At 56.6% G+C, this 16,840-nt stretch overlaps 5 protein-coding genes across 5 annotated transcripts; 2 read left to right on the forward strand and 3 right to left on the reverse strand.

The window, feature by feature from the left end:
- Positions 1-356: 356 nt before the first annotated feature.
- On the reverse strand, positions 357-1,355 carry BJ171DRAFT_421120 (uncharacterized protein; the record flags this gene model as incomplete). Its single annotated transcript, XM_053107473.1, has 1 exon — positions 357-1,355. A coding segment is annotated over one exon (999 nt), but the record flags the coding sequence as incomplete, so codon positions are not given.
- Positions 1,356-4,054: 2,699 nt separating this feature from the next.
- BJ171DRAFT_493735 (Fungalysin metallopeptidase-domain-containing protein) lies at positions 4,055-7,028 on the forward strand. The gene is made up of 3 exons (XM_053109934.1): positions 4,055-5,322; positions 5,436-5,711; positions 5,919-7,028. The coding sequence occupies exons 1-3, from the start codon at positions 4,284-4,286 to the stop codon at positions 6,719-6,721; spliced, it is 2,118 nt and encodes a 705-aa protein (XP_052969205.1). The 5' UTR covers positions 4,055-4,283; the 3' UTR covers positions 6,722-7,028.
- A 498-nt stretch (positions 7,029-7,526) lies between these two features.
- Positions 7,527-10,805, forward strand: BJ171DRAFT_578865 (uncharacterized protein; the record flags this gene model as incomplete). The annotated part of the gene is made up of 9 exons (XM_053113923.1): positions 7,527-7,751; positions 7,923-8,200; positions 8,289-8,507; positions 8,623-9,079; positions 9,202-9,449; positions 9,572-9,934; positions 10,111-10,390; positions 10,506-10,615; positions 10,736-10,805. The coding sequence occupies 9 exons, from the start codon at positions 7,527-7,529 to the stop codon at positions 10,803-10,805; spliced, it is 2,250 nt and encodes a 749-aa protein (XP_052969206.1).
- A 205-nt stretch (positions 10,806-11,010) lies between these two features.
- BJ171DRAFT_292033 (uncharacterized protein) lies at positions 11,011-14,684 on the reverse strand. The gene is made up of 7 exons (XM_053106937.1): positions 14,247-14,684; positions 13,989-14,019; positions 13,793-13,854; positions 13,577-13,658; positions 13,310-13,411; positions 11,574-12,998; positions 11,011-11,434 (listed from the first exon to the last, which is right to left on the reverse strand). Exons 1-7 carry the CDS (start codon positions 14,529-14,531, stop codon positions 11,226-11,228), a joined length of 2,196 nt encoding a protein of 731 aa, XP_052969207.1. The 5' UTR covers positions 14,532-14,684; the 3' UTR covers positions 11,011-11,225.
- A 1,079-nt stretch (positions 14,685-15,763) lies between these two features.
- Positions 15,764-16,395, reverse strand: BJ171DRAFT_596724 (uncharacterized protein; the record flags this gene model as incomplete). Its single annotated transcript, XM_053114699.1, has 2 exons — positions 15,999-16,395; positions 15,764-15,847 (listed from the first exon to the last, which is right to left on the reverse strand). The coding sequence occupies exons 1-2, from the start codon at positions 16,365-16,367 to the stop codon at positions 15,764-15,766; spliced, it is 453 nt and encodes a 150-aa protein (XP_052969208.1). The 5' UTR covers positions 16,368-16,395.
- Between the last annotated feature and the right edge of the window lie 445 nt (positions 16,396-16,840).

Here is a 16,840-nt window from a genome sequence, read left to right on the forward strand (position 1 = left end):
ACCGCATCTGCAACGATTCACTGGTCCCCGTCGCGCTCGCTCACTCCTTGCATCTGCCTCACACAGGGACGCACAGGGAATTGATAAGATCAGCTTCGTCGATGTTGGCCCAGCGTGTGATATGATTCGAATACGGCGTGCTGTTGTCCCGCTGTTTCCTCAACACGCCGTACATCACAATGGAAAATCAAGAAAACAGTTTGCAATCAGCTCTGCTTGATTTCGGAGTGGCCATCACAGCGGGATCACTGGTGCTTTCTCGGGGAGCTGCTCGCTCTCAGAGCCATTGTCGGCACACCGAAAACCGCTGCTTCCTACCCTCATGGGCTTGACTCTGCGGAGATATGCCCCTTCGTTCACATGACCAAGCACCCTTTCGCCTTCATAGACTCTGCTCTTGCACGAGCCTCCGCCTGTCCTTGATCTGCCGCCTTGCAGTACCACTCGTACGCCTTGGCACACTCCTTCTTGACACCGATTCCACGCTCATAACACCGAGCCAGGTGAAGTTGGGCGTCGGCGTTGGCTTGCTCGGCTGCCGCTGTGAACAGAGTCACAGCCATTCGCGCGTCCTTAGTCACGCCAACACCATCGAGATGACAGCATCCGAGGTTGTTTTGGGCAAGATCGAGGCCTTGATCGGCAGCCAACTGGTAGTAGTGTATCGCGAGAGGAAGATCCTTGGAAACCCCCCATCCTAGTTGGTAGCACCGACCGAGCATGTTCTGTGCATACATGTTTCCCTGGTTGGCAGACTTGGTGTAGAGGGCTGTAGCCCTGACTTTGTCCATTGCGACTCCGGTTCCATCAAGATACATGCCGGCCAGGATGCACTGACTCTCGGGATGACCTTGATCGGAGAGCCTAGTATACCATGGGAGAGCAAGTCCGTGGTTGTGGAAGCCACTTTCCGAGCAGTGGAAATTGGCAAGGCAGAGTTGCGCATCCACATTTCCGGATTCGGCCGCCTTGGTATACCACTGGACAATCAAGTCGTAGGCCGGCTCGACGCCTATACCGTATCTGTAGCAGTGACCTAGACTCATTTGGGCAGCGACGAGGCCGTCTTCCGCCGCGGCAGCGTACAGTCCAAAGGCCCGGGTGTTGTTCTTTTTGACGCCTTCTCCACATTGGTAGCAGCGACCAAGGTGGTACTGAGCAAAAGTATTGCCTTGATCTGCGGCGGGGGTGAGCCACTCCACGGCCTTTCCGTAGTCAATGTCGACGCCTTCGCCTTTGAGATAGCAGAGGCCAAGCTGATACTGGCTGATGGCATAGTTGTTCTCGGAGAGGTCGATCAGTATGCTGACACCCAGCGTGGGATCGAGCTCCGTTCCAAAGCCGCGCAGATAGCAAATTGCTGTCAGATGCCCACACAGCCCATCATTGGAAGATCCGACCGAGTTAATCCGGAAGAACTGGTTTGCGGCCGCTGATCCGGCGTTTTCTATCCACTAGCCTATCGCTCCCTCAGCAGGATCCATGATGCTCATTTGACTTTCTTGGAGCAGATCGATGCCTTGTTTGGTGTTTCTCTGGACGCCGCGACCAAGCAAGCTGCACCATCCTAGCATGAAAGAGGCGAGGGACCTCAGGCCCGGATGGGTAGATAGATTCCGCGCCTCTCGCCAATAGGTAACTGCATCGATATCCGTCTGCTTGATACCGATACCGATAAAGTAGAGCCAACCAAGGTGGTAACAGGCCTCGGCGTTGGACGTGGCGCTTTGACGGTAGAGCTGAGCAACTGCCTTCCAAAGCGGATCGGAGGGAGCCAAGTCTTGGGATATGGTATTTGCGATTTGAAGGCAGGCCAGTGGATCACCACGCCGAGCCTTGTCGAGAGTGAGCTGGGATGGCCTTTGGTTCATCAGATAATTGCTCTCGCTCGCTCGAGCGACTGGACAGGTGAGGTGTTTGTGGGCCGGCCTTGCTCGGAGCCGCATCTCTGCGACTGGAATCCAAAAAGCGGGCGCTGTCGACGAGAGTTCTCTCCGATGCAGGGTCAGACACGACCGAATCTTCGTAGGCCGGAAGGGGCTTGGGGGACAGTCCTTGGAGCCAAACAAGGATTTCAGCAAACTTGGGCCGTTGGACTGGGTCCTGATGCCAGCAGAATACGACAAGGTCCTAGAGTGGGTCGTCGATATTGCCGATCTGCTTTGGTCGGTGACCAAGCATGACATGGGAAATGATCAAATGCTGGAGGATGGGCTGCCCGTCCGAGGTTACCCAAACAAGTCCGTTGTTCAGGACTTCGTACAGCGTAATGCCGAAGGCATAAACGTCGGTCTTTTTCGTCGGCGGCGAGGGCTCTCCGGCACTGAGCATCTCTGGCGCCATATACTCAATTGTACCGCCGGGCAGCTGACCGGGGAGGATCTTTCGCGATTGAGTCGACGCCTGCTTGGTCTCGGCCATTCCAAAATCAGAAATGACAGCATGCGAGGATGAATCAATGAGGATGTTGTCACTCTTGAGGTCTCTGTGAATCACATTGTTGGCATGAATGTACGCCATGCCTGATGCCACCTCGTACATCAGCCGTAGTTTGTCGCTCAAAGTCACAGAGTGATCCGAGTCCGATACGAGCCTCCGCAAGGTGCCGCGCTCCATGAGGGGAGAGATCATGAAGGGTCGTTCGGCCGTATCGCAGGCGCCGAGGAGCGGGAGGACGTGAGGATGAACCAAGAGCTTCCAGACACGAACTTCTTGGCGAAAGCGATCAACTTGGCTTTCATCGTATCGACACAGGAGTGGCTTGACAGCAACCTTTGTTCCAAAGTACTTTGCCGAGAAAACCTCGCTGAACCCGCCAGACCCGATCGGCAGAGGTGACCAGTCCATGAGGGCACTTTCGTTGATGCGCCAGGTCTCTTTCTGAATCGACATGGAGACGCGAGACTGGGACTGGATGACCTGGAGCAGCGGCGAGGCGACGTTGTGCCTTGTGCCCTCGATAGCGGGGTCTTCGACGATGGACTGGAGCTCATCCGTTACCTTGCGTATCTGCCAGTCATGCATCTGATTGAGCCGAATATCCAGTTCGGTCAGGACCGAGGCGTTGTTTTCTTGAAGAAGCTTATTGACCTTTTCGAAAAAGATTTGCTCGTGCTGCTCGTCCCGTTGGAGGGCCTGGAAAAGCTCGACTTCGTTGAGCTTGTTGGTGGCTTCGACGGAGAGGGAAAGCATGGTTCCTTGCCAGAGAATGTCCAGCTGCTTGCAAAACAGCTCGATTCGCTTCCGAGTTTTGTGGGCGCGGAAGATCCGGTTGACCTGGGAACAGGCCATGATTTTCTCTGTGTAGTACACATGGATCTCGCGGTGAAAGCTGCCGATGCGGTCAACGTGGTGCCGGAAGGTCTCGCCGTCAGACTGGCACTGGCTCAGGGTTTGGAGGATGTCGTGGGATTGGTTGGCCAAGATCGTCCACGACTGCTGATTCTCCTTGACCTGTTGGATGGCGGTGTACAGCGCGATTGCGGCTTGGACGGCGACTTCGAGAACGCCGCCCGGCACAGCCCGAGCAATGCCGGCGACGCCGGCGATGATAGCATCGATCTCGAGGGCCATGCGGGGAGGTGCGGAAGTGGACTCTCAGGAGAAGCCCGAGGCGATGGAATCGAGCAAAGGAGGAGGGTGGTGGCCAGGAGAAATAGGGATGAGGCTGGCTGCTCCGGGACGGTGATTGGGCGAAAATCGGCGCGCGACACAGAGGCCAGACGCGCAGTGCGTGTGGCGGTGCAAAGTCGCGTGTGTGGCTTGGCGGTATCATTGCGCAGAAGGCGCGCGAGAGCCGCCGTGGGAAGCGCCGCGAGAGCAGCCGTGGGAAACAGCCGCCTCGCTGTCGCCTTGGCCAGGGTCACCAGCCCGCCCACGGCCCGCCCATGGCCCCGTCACGGGGCGCCATGCCTCTGCCGCTGCGCTCTTGGCCTGGCTGGCGCAGCTCCGACCCGACCAATCGCCGCCTGCCCAGCACAAGGCGCCTGTGTGTGTTGTTGCCCCCGCCTGACCAATCAGCCGGCTGTCTGTGCCGCTGCTCTTCTCGCCATCCCCGCATCTCGCCGTCTTCTCGCCCCCTCTCGCTGTCTTCTCGGCCTCGTCCGGCCACCCGCTTGCGCGTCTGTTCCGTCCGACCGGCCCCTTGGTCGTCGCCATCGTCTTCGCCATCGCCATCGCCCTCATCCGCATTCCCCCCCATCGCCTCGCTCCTCGCCCTCCTGCCCACTTATAAACCACATCGCTCCCCCGCCCTCTCGCATCTCCGGGTCTCATCCTTCGATATGTACTATTCCCACTCGTTGTTCGTCCAGGCTCTTGCTGTCGCCGCGGCCCTCCGATCCGCTGCCGGGCACGCCCTTCCCCGTAGCCATTCCTCGCGAACCGTCGGCAACTTTGGTCCGACCTTGGACAAGACCACCGTCCACCACTATGAATCGCCCCTGAGCAATCCTTCCCCGCAGCTCTCGGCCTCGGATCTCGATCCTGCTCTGATTGCGAAACAGCATCTGGCCAAGGCTCTTGGCGTCTCGGCCGATGGCCTTGTCGTCTCCAGCTCCTACCGCTCCAAGCACAACGGCGTCACCCACGTATATCTTCGCCAGCTCATCGGCGGCCTTGAAATCGCCAACGGCGTTGCCAATGTCAACGTCGACCGAGCCGGCCGCGTCATTTCATTTGGATCGACGCTCTTCCAATCCGCGTCGCCTTCTGTCGAACCCGCTCTCCGGCTCCAAGACGATGCCAGCGACGATGTAGTTCTTTCCGTTGCTGCTCCCGCTGCCGGCCATGAGGATGTTTCTGCTCACATCGATCTGGCCGACAGTCGCATTAAGCTCTCGCCCTCCGAGGCTGTTGCGCGTCTGGCCGAGTTTGTTGGCCTCCAGTCCTTCCGCCCCAGTTCCCTCCAAACCGTCCCCATCAACAGCCTGAACACACATGGCCCCCAATTCGTCGTCAAGGGCGCCTCTTTCTCAAAGAAGGACATTCCAACCAAGCTCAAATATATCCAGATCGACGCCGCCGGCGCCGTGGAGCTCCGGCTGGTGTGGGACATTGAAATGGACTTGAACAGCAACTGGTATCATGCCCATGTTGATACCGAGACCGGCAAGGTTCTGCAGCTCGTTGACTGGGTCGCAGACGCTGCATACAACGTCTACCCTATCGGAACGAACGACCCCAACGATGGGGAGCGCGTCCTGGTTCACGATCCCGCCCACAAAACCGCCTCTCCTCTTGGCTGGCATGCCCAGCACGGACCCAAGGGCAAGAACTTCACCGTGACGGCCGGAAACAATGCGTTCGCCCAAAACAACCCTGGTAGGCCACACCCTTGGTTTGTACCTCACTCTCGTCTCGGGCACGTATCCATACTAACGGCACGTCGTCGCGACTCCTCATGTTTTCTCGCGCCTCGGCTTCACCGGCACAAGATGGTGGGGACGAGTGGGAGTCCAACTATCGTCCAAACGGTGGCGACAACCTGATCTTTGACTTCCCCGTGGATCTCAAGCGTCAGCAGCCTACCGAGTATGAGGATGCCGCCATCACCAACCTCTTCTACTGGAACAATGCTATCCACGACCTCTTTTACACGTATGGCTTTGACGAGGAGTCCGGCAACTTTCAGTTCGACAACTTTGGTCGCGGGGGCAAGGGCAACGACTTTGTTATCGCCAACGCCCAAGACGGCTCTGGCACAAACAACGGTAAGTCTTTCTGCTGTTGTTGTCGACTGGCGAGCGCCGCAAGAGGCAAAGGGAGTCGGTCGACGCGACCATGATCCCAACGTGCGTGCCTCGCTCTCGCTCCACATCAGCGTGGTCGTCTGCGATAGTGCAGTCGCTGGGGTGACCACCATCAATATCAAATCGCCCATCACTAACGTTGATCGTCCACCCTCGCTGCTTTCATAGCCAACTTTGCCACTCCTCCGGATGGACAGAACGGCCGCATGAGAATGTATATTTGGGACGTGACCGATCCCAACCATGATGGCGATCTTGAGGGCGGAATCATCATGCATGAGTACGCTCACGGCATCTCGACCCGTCTGACCGGCGGCCCGGACAACTCGGGCTGTCTCGGATGGGGTGAGGCCGGCGGCATGGGCGAGGGCTGGGGCGATTACTTTGCTACAATCCTCCGCACCACCAGCAAGTCTACCCGCGAGGATGACTTTACCATGGGCTCTTACGCCAACGGCGGAAATGGAATCCGAAAGTTCCCGTACTCCACCAGCAAGAAAACCAACCCGTCCACATACGCCTTTGTGATGAAGCCCGCGTACTTTGGGGTTCACGCCAAGGGCGAAGTCTGGGCCGAGATCCTCTACGAGGTCTTCTGGAACCTGGTCGAGAAGCACGGCTACGACCCTGACTGGTACAACAATGGCTTCCAGGGTGACGATGACGATGGCTCGGAGCTCTACCGCGACTTCCGCACCGGAGCCCTGGCCAAGCGAAGCTTCAAAAAGCACAAGGGCAAGTATGGTGGAAACGTGATTGCTCTCCAGATCGTGCTCGATGGCATGAAGCTCCAGCCCTGCTTCCCGAACTTCATCTCTGCCCGCGATGCCATTCTCCAAGCCGACGAGGTCGACAACAGCGGCGAGAACTCGTGCGAGATTTGGAAGGGCTTTGCCAAGCGTGGTCTGGGCGTGAATGCCAAGAACCTCGGTCGCGAGAACTTTGATCTGCCAAAGCACTGCCGTGACTAGATATCCATCGTGACCGAGAATACAGGCAGCGGCACTGCCATCCCTTCGCGGGTGGAAGCCTCGATCGGCGGTTGCCAGCGTGGCTGGATAGGTCGCGGTCAAGCTGTTTTTGCACTCTCGTATATTGAAATCGACTGCGCCTCTCTCGCCCCGCAATGCGACGTTTTGCTCATGTGCCCAGTCCCGTTCAAAATTTTGTTGTCCGTCCTGCCTTGTCTTGTCATGCTGCCCTCCGGCTTTGCTCTCGAGTGTGCGAGTACACGATAGGAATCGCGAGTCGCCCAATATATTTTTGCTCGACAACTCACGCAAATTGTATCAAGTCACCGTGCTTGTCCCAGAAAACATCGCGTGCGAGCCGGGGCCCATCAGAGCACTCTCCATTTGCCGTCATTGTCGCTGTGGGCGACTGCGGCAATGTTCAAAGGGCAGCATCAACGGCCACCAAATCAGGTTCATGCTGCATCTATGTTGCAGCTCTATGAAGGCAGATACGGCGGTGTGGCCCGGAACATCCCATCGACCTCAAGACCGGGCGCCTGCATTCAGAATGTCGCCAGGCCCCTGTTGATGACCGATTGTTCGTTGATTGGATGTGTCGGTCGGCTGGAACCAGCACGCCCGGATCTGCGCCGCCAAAACGCAGCCGATCGGCTCCGCTTGATCTTGGCCCGACTTGCTTCAACCACAGCCATCGCCCTGCCGACACCCGGCTGTCGTTCCATCCACAGTCCACTGCACGCCGATCCGGGTCCCTCTTTGACTCGCTCCTTCTTTCCGAGTTTGTTTGATCCTGCGGACAGCAATGGCCGATAGCTTGGTCTGGAAAAGGGACTCGAGCGCTCCAGGCTTAGACGGGTGCGCTGCTCTCGAAGGAACGGATCAGCCTCCCGGCAGCAGCAGCTATCAGGGGCCTCTTGGCCCCAGCCTCTGCGAGTATCGTGGAACAGAAATCATATTCTATCGACATCCTCATCTGTGGCTCGTCGACGTCAAAACCCTCAAGTCGCCTGATCAGCAGGTGTCGAATGTAAGCTCTCGATCACTCGTCGATCTGGATCTCGGGAAAGCCGCTGTTCCATGCTGGCGGCATTCCATTGGCATCAGGAGGAGTATGAATACTGCTGAATTTCTTCCGTGTGGGTATCCGTTGTCTCGGTTCATTTGCCAGCCCTGACCCGCCTTGCTTTGATTTTGCTAGATCTTGGACACATCATCGATTCCGTTTGAGCCCAAGCGCATCGTATTGAGCGGCGGCCAAGGAAACCTGCTTGCACTTTTTGACGAGCGCCGAGTGTACGTCATCCGAATACCTCCGCTAGCTATCCGAAAATCCAAGCCCATCGTACACTGCAAGTCATTCCAGGTCGCCTCGTCGGCGCTGTCGGCGCTCGATGGCGCTCACATTGTCAAGGTTCTGTGGCATCCCCTGGCGCCCGAGACGGTGTTGTGCATACTGACCTCAGATGGAGTCTTGAGGTATGCGCTACCCTCCCCCGGTATTGCTCTGTCTTGTCTGTCTGCGCCATTCAATGCTGCCTATTCAACCGGCTCCAACCTGGTCTAGGCTCGTGGATATATCCAGAGATCCCGATGTTATCGACCAGCAGTTTGCGTTCGCAAGCCGATCCTCACGACGCAGCCACGGCTTCGGGCTGCTGAGGGATGAGAACGACATCGTCTCGTTTACTTTTGGCCCAAACTTTGGATGGGGACCCATGACAGTCTACGTACTGATGAAGAACGGTGACCTGTTCTCGATGTGTCCTGTTGCCCCAACGATCTGGTATGATTTGACTCGATGGTTGTGTCTGCTTGGGCGTATCCTCGCTGGTGCCATTCCGCCTAAAGCACACACCCCCCCCCGTATCGATTGGCTTTGCTTCCGCCGCCTGCTCCAGGAAAGCGGATGCTGTTTCGCTGCTCCAGCTGGAGGAATTGAACGAGGCGGACTATCGACTTTCATCACAAGCCCTCAAACCAGACACACCCGATCCAGCAAAGGACAAACGGACCCATACAGAGTCTCCTGAAAACGAGACCCACTTTTGGCGAAACAAGTTTGTCGCCGATCTAAATGCCCAGCTCGAGAGCATCATAAGCAAGGAGCTCCCTCTGGATCAGGCCACTCTGACTATCCCGCGATCTATGAAGAGCTTCAAGCCCAAGTGCATAGGACCGTATCTCCTCAAGCCCTCGACACAAGAGTCCTTCGAAGACCCATGCGACATCCTTTGTCTCGGCTCTGACCAGTTCGCCACGCTTGTTGTTGGATATATGGATAAAATGATTGGCGTCTTCAGCGAGCTCGAGAGCTCGCAGCCCTTCTGGAACATTGAAGCGGTCAAGGAGCACAGGGTAAGATCCTGAAAACCAACCAGTCCATCACTGCGCAGTTAAAGGACACATCCTCGATGCAGATCTCTTCGCGCCGGCAGGCTTTGGCAGTAACCAGTACCATCGCCTGTGCAATCGCCCAGCCTTGCCGGACTCTCTATGTTTCGGACTTGCTTTATCTCGGGACCGAGGTCAAAAGCGACTGGATGGAGCCCGTGAACATCAAGCTCTACCGCGATCCTCAGGCACCCTCCTCGGCATTTTGCGTTCACTCCAGCGGCATCTACCATCTCGAGGTGTTCGCACGCCAAACGGGCTCCGATACCCTCGAGGCTGCTGAATCCAGTCGCGTGGAGTTTCTGCTCGACGCCGAGGCTCTCCAAAGTGATCGGTATGGCGGCCAAGTCCGAGTTTATGCCTGGGCTCGCGGGCAGCGAGGAAGGCCCGTGATCCGAAGCAGCTCGTGTTGATTTGTTTCTGTAATGCTGCTCACGTCGACCCGTTGTTCAACAGATCCACGATCGTTGGATTTACTCCCTGCAATTCAAGCATTCTCCATCCTTGTGTGTTTGTTCTGGACGACACCGGCGCTGGGCTGCTGCTTCCACACACACCCTCCACGCCGGCACCCCGTGAGCCAACCGCAAACCCCTCCTCGAACCAAGAGCAATCCATTCTCCTCGAGGGCCAGTTCAACGTGTCAGAGTTCGATGCCTTGAATCGAGATCAGCTCACCAACCTATTGAAGCTCGTCAAAGACGCCAGGTTTCCAGACGGGCTCAGTGAAGACAACCTCAGCACAGTCGCGCGTTGTGTCCAAATTCTGTACAAGCATATTGAAAAGCTTCTCCTGTCAACGGCCCATCTCGAGGAGCGGTATGTGGCGCCGTGCAGCGGCGATCCCGAGATGGAGCGGCAATCCCAAACGAGGACCACCTCGACTGGGCCGGTTGGATCATGTCGGGCCAGACAAGGCGAGCAGGCAGCGTTTCGTATCTTCGATTGCGCGAATCGAAGCCAATAACGTGTCTGTCCTTTTGTTTCTATATCAGTCGATTGCTTCAGATCGAAGAGTACAACAGGCAACGAAGCGTCCTTGCAGATTTAGAAACCACCGTGACCCAGCTTGTCGCGCGAGACTGTCAACGAGATGTCGAACGATTCGACCAGATCATCGAGACTGACAAGACCCAGCGAGAAAAGGCAGACGCCATGCTGCAGATCTTGACCGATCACACGCAGCCACAATTGAGTGAGGACGAGAAGAAGTGGTTCAAGCAGCTCAAGCAGCTTCGTCGAAACCTGAGGGGATTCAAAGACGACACAGACAAGGTAGGCATGCCTTCTCACTCTCTATCTCGTTTCACACAAACCCCACGCTGCTTTGGACCTGGGGTTGATCGTTGCGTTTCTAAAATGGCGCCATTGTCTTTGCGCGACACCCCAGATCGAGAAAGCTATGACTCGCCTCAGTTTAGAGACAGACGATGACGCCGAGCCAGCTGTTGAGCTGGGAACGAAGCAAAGGAATCTCCTTCATCGCTTGATGGACGATAGGTGCGTTTTGCAAGCAGCTGCCTTGGCATAAACGCTTTGTCGATCATGTTGTCTCGGTGGTCCGTCTCATTGTATCTTTGGCGCTGACTCAATGATGGATCCACTGCCTCCCACTCTCAGCAATCAGCTTCTGCAGCGGTCGCAGCGCACGACAGCTGTCCTCAAGAACAAGCTCAATCGTGCCGAATAAAGCGCAGAAAAAGCGTCCGTGCGCCATGTCTCTGGTGACAGTGCGATCATGCAATCCCAAAGAACAGTATCCGTCAGCTACTGCAAGCACAGCGGCCTGTACTAGAGACTGTGCTTTGGCACCACCACGGAGCTCATATACACTCTGCCGCGAACGTATATGCTGATGAACACGGTGGCCCTGCAAAGTCTACAGCACAATCGCTTCCACAAACCGCACAGCTGGTGTGTGGGCACAGGGGAATGTGCGTCTGTTGCGGCGGTGGAATACTCCTTCGTTGAGCATTCTCAACCACGGAAGCGCCATCGCTTATCCTGCACGATTCACCAGGGCACATTCGTAAAATACTCTCGCAGCGAGTCTCGGCTGAAGCCCCCCGACGATGGCCCCACGGCGATGGCCCCACAGCTGCTCCCAATATCATATCCCAATCAAGCTGAACTCGCGATACGGCTCTAGTGCTTTGTCTATTTGGTGGCACCGCCAAGTCGATTGTGGCGGTAGTTTTGGAGAAGAACGGCCAGCGCCTTGGTTGAGTGACTGAGATGCTGCAAGACTGCCGTGAGCTGGCGGCTGAGTGAGAACCACTGTGATATATCGCGTGCCAGCGAGCTGAGGCCCACGATGACCTAGCAATCGCAGTATCAACGGTAACAGTGAGGAGGGTCAGGAATCACGACTCCAACCCAACCCACAACGACGGCGATATCCCACCGTCAGCTTTGGGAGGCGACCAGCAGAAACGGTCGCCGAGCACAGTCCGCTTACGGGATCGCCGGCTCGCATTGAAGCGCGGGGCAACTTTGAGTTGGGTGGGTGATGTCTCCCTCTTTGTGCAAACACCTCTCACCTTAAGAAAAGCAAAAGCCTCCTCGAAAAACAACTCCTGGCAGGAAACGCTCGAGGGCGTCTTGGCCAGGGCTTCATACGCCGAACTAAGCCTGTGGTTTGCCGTATCCAGCTGCTGCATCAGCGATGAAAGCTGCAGGGCCTGCACAGACGACTGAACAAAGCCCCCAGGAGGGCCAGCAACCTGAGGACTCTCGGTAGATGCCAATAGCAGCTTTGAATCGGGCTCATCCGAGACGCGTTGCGGCTCCAAAGACTCTTTGAGCTGCACCGGCAATCCCCGAAGGAGGTCGAGTGCGTTGATGACGGCGTTGATCGAGATCTCGGTGAAGGCAAACAGCTCTTCGTCGCAGCCCGATGGCAGCGTCGAGGCCTCTGCGAGCGACAGCTCGGTGGGGAACGTCCGTTGGAGCGACGTACGGAGCTGACTGGATCTCGGGCCTCGTTCGGTTGTCAAGGTCGAGTCGCTGATTGTCGAGGATATGGTTGCTGCGGCCGCCAGAGGTGACGGCCCGGCATCGTGAGCTATGACTCTCAGCCGAGCAGTCGACTCCACGGCGTCGATCACTTCGGTAATGACTCCTTGCCACGAAAGCATGAAAGCCCGAGCCAACCTTCCGTCGACGGAGGAGAGAAGAGTGGGAAGAGCATCCTGGACAGCCAGGACCAAGCGCTTGGAGCCCAGCGCAGCCTCCAGGGTAAACTCCTTGACACGGATCATAAGAGTTCGCCACACGTCCCGAGTCGAGATCCTTTGGGTGTCGTCGGCAGGAGGGGTGGTGATACTCGTCAGGAGGGAGAGAAGTCGAACCGTTCTCCGATTCATATCTTTGAGCTCTTTTTCAAAGTCTTTGATGGATGCCTCGCGATCGACAGTCCCAACGACAAGGTTGCGTATGGTTCTGTACAGCTGGGCGGAGGCGAATGCCATCGTCCGGGATATTTCTAAAAGTCCAATATCCCATTCAGAGCCCAGCCCATGGGCATCGATCGGTGTTTCGGAAGAGGTTCGGAAGTAAATGTCGCAAAGTGCATCGCACTCGCGAGCACCGCTGATCGATTCGCTCGGCTTTCGCCCATGTCGGACCGATGTCTGTGAAAGGGCTCCGGATGATGGGGTCTTGGTCATGGGGACACTGACAGAGTGAATGCTACTCGACCCGGCTGACGAAACCCGCACCATGGACAAGGGCCCTCCACCTCCTCGGGGTGCGGATATGCTCGGCGAGGGAGGGACGTTGATCGAGTCGCGGTTGAAGGTCCGTGGGCTCTCTGGGGCTCGTACGACTGCTGGTACCGAAGTATGTGCTGGGTGGGAGGCCGCAGAGCCCTGGCCGGCATTGTCTGTCGACCATGACCGCGATTCGAAGGCCGTTCAGGAGATACGAATGAGCAGCACCGCAGTATAAAGAAACGCAATAAACAGAAGGTAGACTGTTAGCATTCTAGAAAGGGAACGCTCATTGCTGGCTCAAGATCGCAGTGTTGGCCGCGGCTCTGGCTATGTACGATTGGCCCTTGTCCCAATCCCATCAGCTTCATGAGCCTGCATGAGCCTGCATGAGCTTGCATGAGCGTGCATGAGCCTGCATGAGCCTGCATGAGATTGCATGAGCCTGCATGAACCTGCTCCGCCTGCGCCAGAAATGACAAACCTTTCGAGGAGTTCAGGAACTGCTTGACCCTGTTTAGCCACGCAGCGTCGTCGCTTGAGCCCTCCAATACTTCGGGCGGCGGCCAGACAACTGGATTGTGTGCTGTTGCCGGGAAACGGACAAACAGGGGGAAATGAGAATTGACTCGCATGTCCGTGCATGTCTGTGCATGTCTGTGCATGGCGACCGCTCTCCTTGACATCTAGAATAGTCATCGATTGACGGCTTTGGAGGCTCCACTGTGCTCATTAGTGCGGCCAGACATACCGATCATCAGACGCTCCAAGCGATCCAGTCCTCCAAAGAAACGGGGAAGCTTCCTTAGTACATTGTCGCTGAGACTGAGGATCTGAGAGTCCAGGTACGATGATGAGTCAGTAGCCGAGCGGGATACCATTAGAGTGCACCAGCGTTTCCCGGCCCTCAACCAAAAGCGCATTACTCTGCCATCTGGAGAAGCAGGCGTTGCACTAAACAGCATACCCGTAACTTCTTCAAACAATCGGGGCGATCAGGGATATCTTCGATTTTGTTCTTGCTGAGATCTGCATCCGAAGCGCAATTGGGGCCGGTAAACGAGCGAGCTCTGGAACAAAGGAGAGCGGCTGCTGTTGCCAAAGCGAGGCCACTGCAATGCTTGCGCCAAGCCCACCAAGTACGGCCCGCCACCCATACGAACCTAGAGCCTCGAGGCTCGGCAGCTCAAAAATCTATCGTCAGATTAGACCCCGTTACCGATCAAGACAAAGATGCCAGGCGGGTTAATATGCAATTGTCCTGCCTCAGAAGCCAAGGAAAGCGCACGGATACCCGGCAACAGCAGCAGAGCAGCGACCGGCCTGGGAGATCGAAAGGCAATGCTCGATCCGAGACACCAATAAGAGAGAAGCGGCTTCACAATGCTCGCAAGCCAATCGGCGAAGGGAAACACCATTACCGTCAAAGGGAAGATGGTAAACCCGTTAGATCGCAGGTTCAGATAACGCAGATGGACCAACCCGACGAAATCGGCCGGCAGCGACGTCAGAATGTTGTGGTCGAGCTTGAGCCGCTTCAGATGGACCATACGCATCACGTACGCGGGAACAGCGGTCAAGTTCTTTTGGGATAGACACAAGACTTCATCACTGTCGGAACTATTGCTGGTTGGGTCGAGGATATGGGCGGAACGCTCGGACGGCGAAAGCAAGGCGCTGGGCAAGGATGACGATGAGCTGCTCATCGCAGGGGTGCGGATGCCAAGAGAGCCACTGTGGGCATCAACGGATATCTGTGCGGACTCGATTCGCCGGGGGGGGGGAGACAACGTCAAGCGCCGGCGTCGAGGCGATGATGTCGGGGCGATGATGTCGGGACGATGGTGTCGGGGCGATGGTGTCCAAGCAACGGTTCCGGTGAGCCGGCGCCCCTGAAGGACTTTTTGGCGGATGCGCCACAGAGGGACCGGCAGCTGAGAGGCAGATGAGAGTTAGGAGGCCATGGCTGGCACAGTTCCCCAAACAATAACGGGGCACCCTGCCACTGAAGAAGATTCGTCGACGTTGCAAGCTGCACGACCTTGGGTTGCAGCTGGTCTGCATGTGCAGTGAGCTCGAGGCAGGCATTCTCATGAGCCTGCACAGCCGACACCTGTGGACAACTGCGGACCACGCCTAACTCGCACGCCGATATCATGCACCAGGCGACACTAATAACGCATCAATACTAGCGGGCCGCCCGGTGCAGTGATGTGGATGCTGAATATGGCTGCTGACACTGGCCACCACGCCACGAGCACCTGTGAATCTCGGCCGATACCCCAACTACATCGTTTCCTAAATGAAATGGGGACACCCCCGTTTTGGGCTATGACTGTGTTTTTTCTGGAACCTGAATACACCCACCCACTCATCGCATTCATGGCCAAGCACAGCACCATCTTGATATCGAGAAACCACACTTTGTCCGGAGCTGTGCAAGCTGCCATACGCTGTGGGATCGAGACATCAATGCAGCCAGGAACATGATCTCGGTATGCCAGTCGATCATCGCCACAGGAGATCGACCGAGTGTATTCAAGACCATGCTTCCCAAACCAACCAAAACAAAGAGATTGCCAACGAAGACAGGAGTGCAATGCCATGGCCTACCCGCTGGGCCTACACTCAGTCAGCGGGTTCAGACATCTGAAGCCAGGAGGGAACTGTCCTGTTTTTCTGGATAGACTGTAAACACACCTAAAATCGAGGGCAGGCGCGATAAAACTGATATCTGAAAATGTCTATTCGGATGGAAGAGGAAGGCGTCGATCAAGGGACAGTCTACTCTTGAAGGGCCCATTCCAGTGACAGCGAGCATTTGCGTGGGAAGCTCGACTGGGAAGCTCGACTGGGAAGCTCGATTGGGACTTGTTGGGCACTTTGCCGTTCGCTGCGAACGATGGATAGAACCGACTTCCGGATGTGACTGCCGGGTTTATTCTTCGATCTTGCGGTCGTGCGTTGGTCCTATCCAGACGACCTGGATCGTGTCCCCCTGTTTGATCTTGTATTCAAATAGCTGAGAGCAAAGTTGCCGTTAGGCTGTGCGCGAGCAGAAGTGGCCTCGGCAGTAAAGACAGTAATCCCATGCACTAGACATGCATCATGGCTCTGCCACAGCAATCTCCTCCGGCAACTCGATAGTGCATCTCAGTCTGCCGATCCCTCACCTGGGATGTATCCTCCAGTTCGACTCCGTTGTGGACCAGGGAGATGAGCGGTCCGGAGTGGTCGTCGTCTTCCTGTCCGTCGCTGGAAGTGCTCGAGGGCATGAGCACGCTGATGTGGCGCTTGAGGATCCGAACATATTCCATCGACTCGAGAACGTAGTCGACGCAGATGGGCGGGGTATGGAGCGCTGCTTCCGAGACGAAAACGAGCTTGACAGAGACCTCAAAGTCGGTATCCAATGGTATCGTCGTCAAGTCCCAGACACCGCGGGCCCGCTTGAGCCCGAGCCAAGGCCTGTGGGGCGGCGGGGACGGCGGTGACGGTGTCTGTCGTTGGTCTACAGACGAGGAGGGACTGGGGGCTCTCATGATCGATTCCGACGGAGACGACGGCGCCATGCTGCTGGACAACGAGAGCACCGGGAGAAAATCAGGCCCGAGAGAACGCAAGCAGTTCGTTGCCGTGGTCGCACGGTGCTAAAAATAGATCCAGGCCGGATGTGTTTGCGTTTGGCGGCCGGAACAGTCGAGATGCGAGTGCGGGCGATTCGATGCATTGTGTTGACGTGCATCGCTCCGATGCGCATGGCTCTGGATGGACATGATTCTGGATGGGCTCGGTTCTGGATGGACATGTCTGCGCGGATGATTACAGGCGTTCCAGAAAGAAACGGGGACACCTTGGTTTTGGCCATGGATCGAATAATTTGTTGCCCATGGCCATTCGCCAGTGTGTCCAAGAGCACCATTCACCGCTGGCACTGCGAGACCGGTGTGCAGGTCGATGGTGGAGACCAGAGAGCGGCCAGTGGTCTTCACTCGGAAGTGATCTGTTGAATTGC

Source organism: Polychytrium aggregatum, assembly GCF_025602895.1.
Source record: "Polychytrium aggregatum strain JEL109 chromosome Unknown BJ171scaffold_8, whole genome shotgun sequence".
In the NCBI taxonomy this organism is placed as follows: Eukaryota; Fungi; Chytridiomycota; class Chytridiomycetes; order Polychytriales; genus Polychytrium; species Polychytrium aggregatum.

Coding starts and splice junctions, on each gene's coding strand:
- BJ171DRAFT_493735 (XM_053109934.1), top strand. CDS start 4,284: ATGTACTATTCCCACTCGTTGTTCGTCCAGGCTCTTGCTGTCGCCGCG. Junction 5,323..5,435: donor GTTCGCCCAAAACAACCCTG/GTAGGCCACACC, acceptor CACCGGCACAAG/ATGGTGGGGACGAGTGGGAG. Junction 5,712..5,918: donor CGGCTCTGGCACAAACAACG/GTAAGTCTTTCT, acceptor CTGCTTTCATAG/CCAACTTTGCCACTCCTCCG.
- BJ171DRAFT_292033 (XM_053106937.1), bottom strand. CDS start 14,531: ATGAGCAGCTCATCGTCATCCTTGCCCAGCGCCTTGCTTTCGCCGTCC. Junction 13,855..13,988: donor GCCGAGCCTCGAGGCTCTAG/GTTCGTATGGGT, acceptor CTTCGGATGCAG/ATCTCAGCAAGAACAAAATC. Junction 11,435..11,573: donor CAATGCGAGCCGGCGATCCC/GTAAGCGGACTG, acceptor TGCGATTGCTAG/GTCATCGTGGGCCTCAGCTC.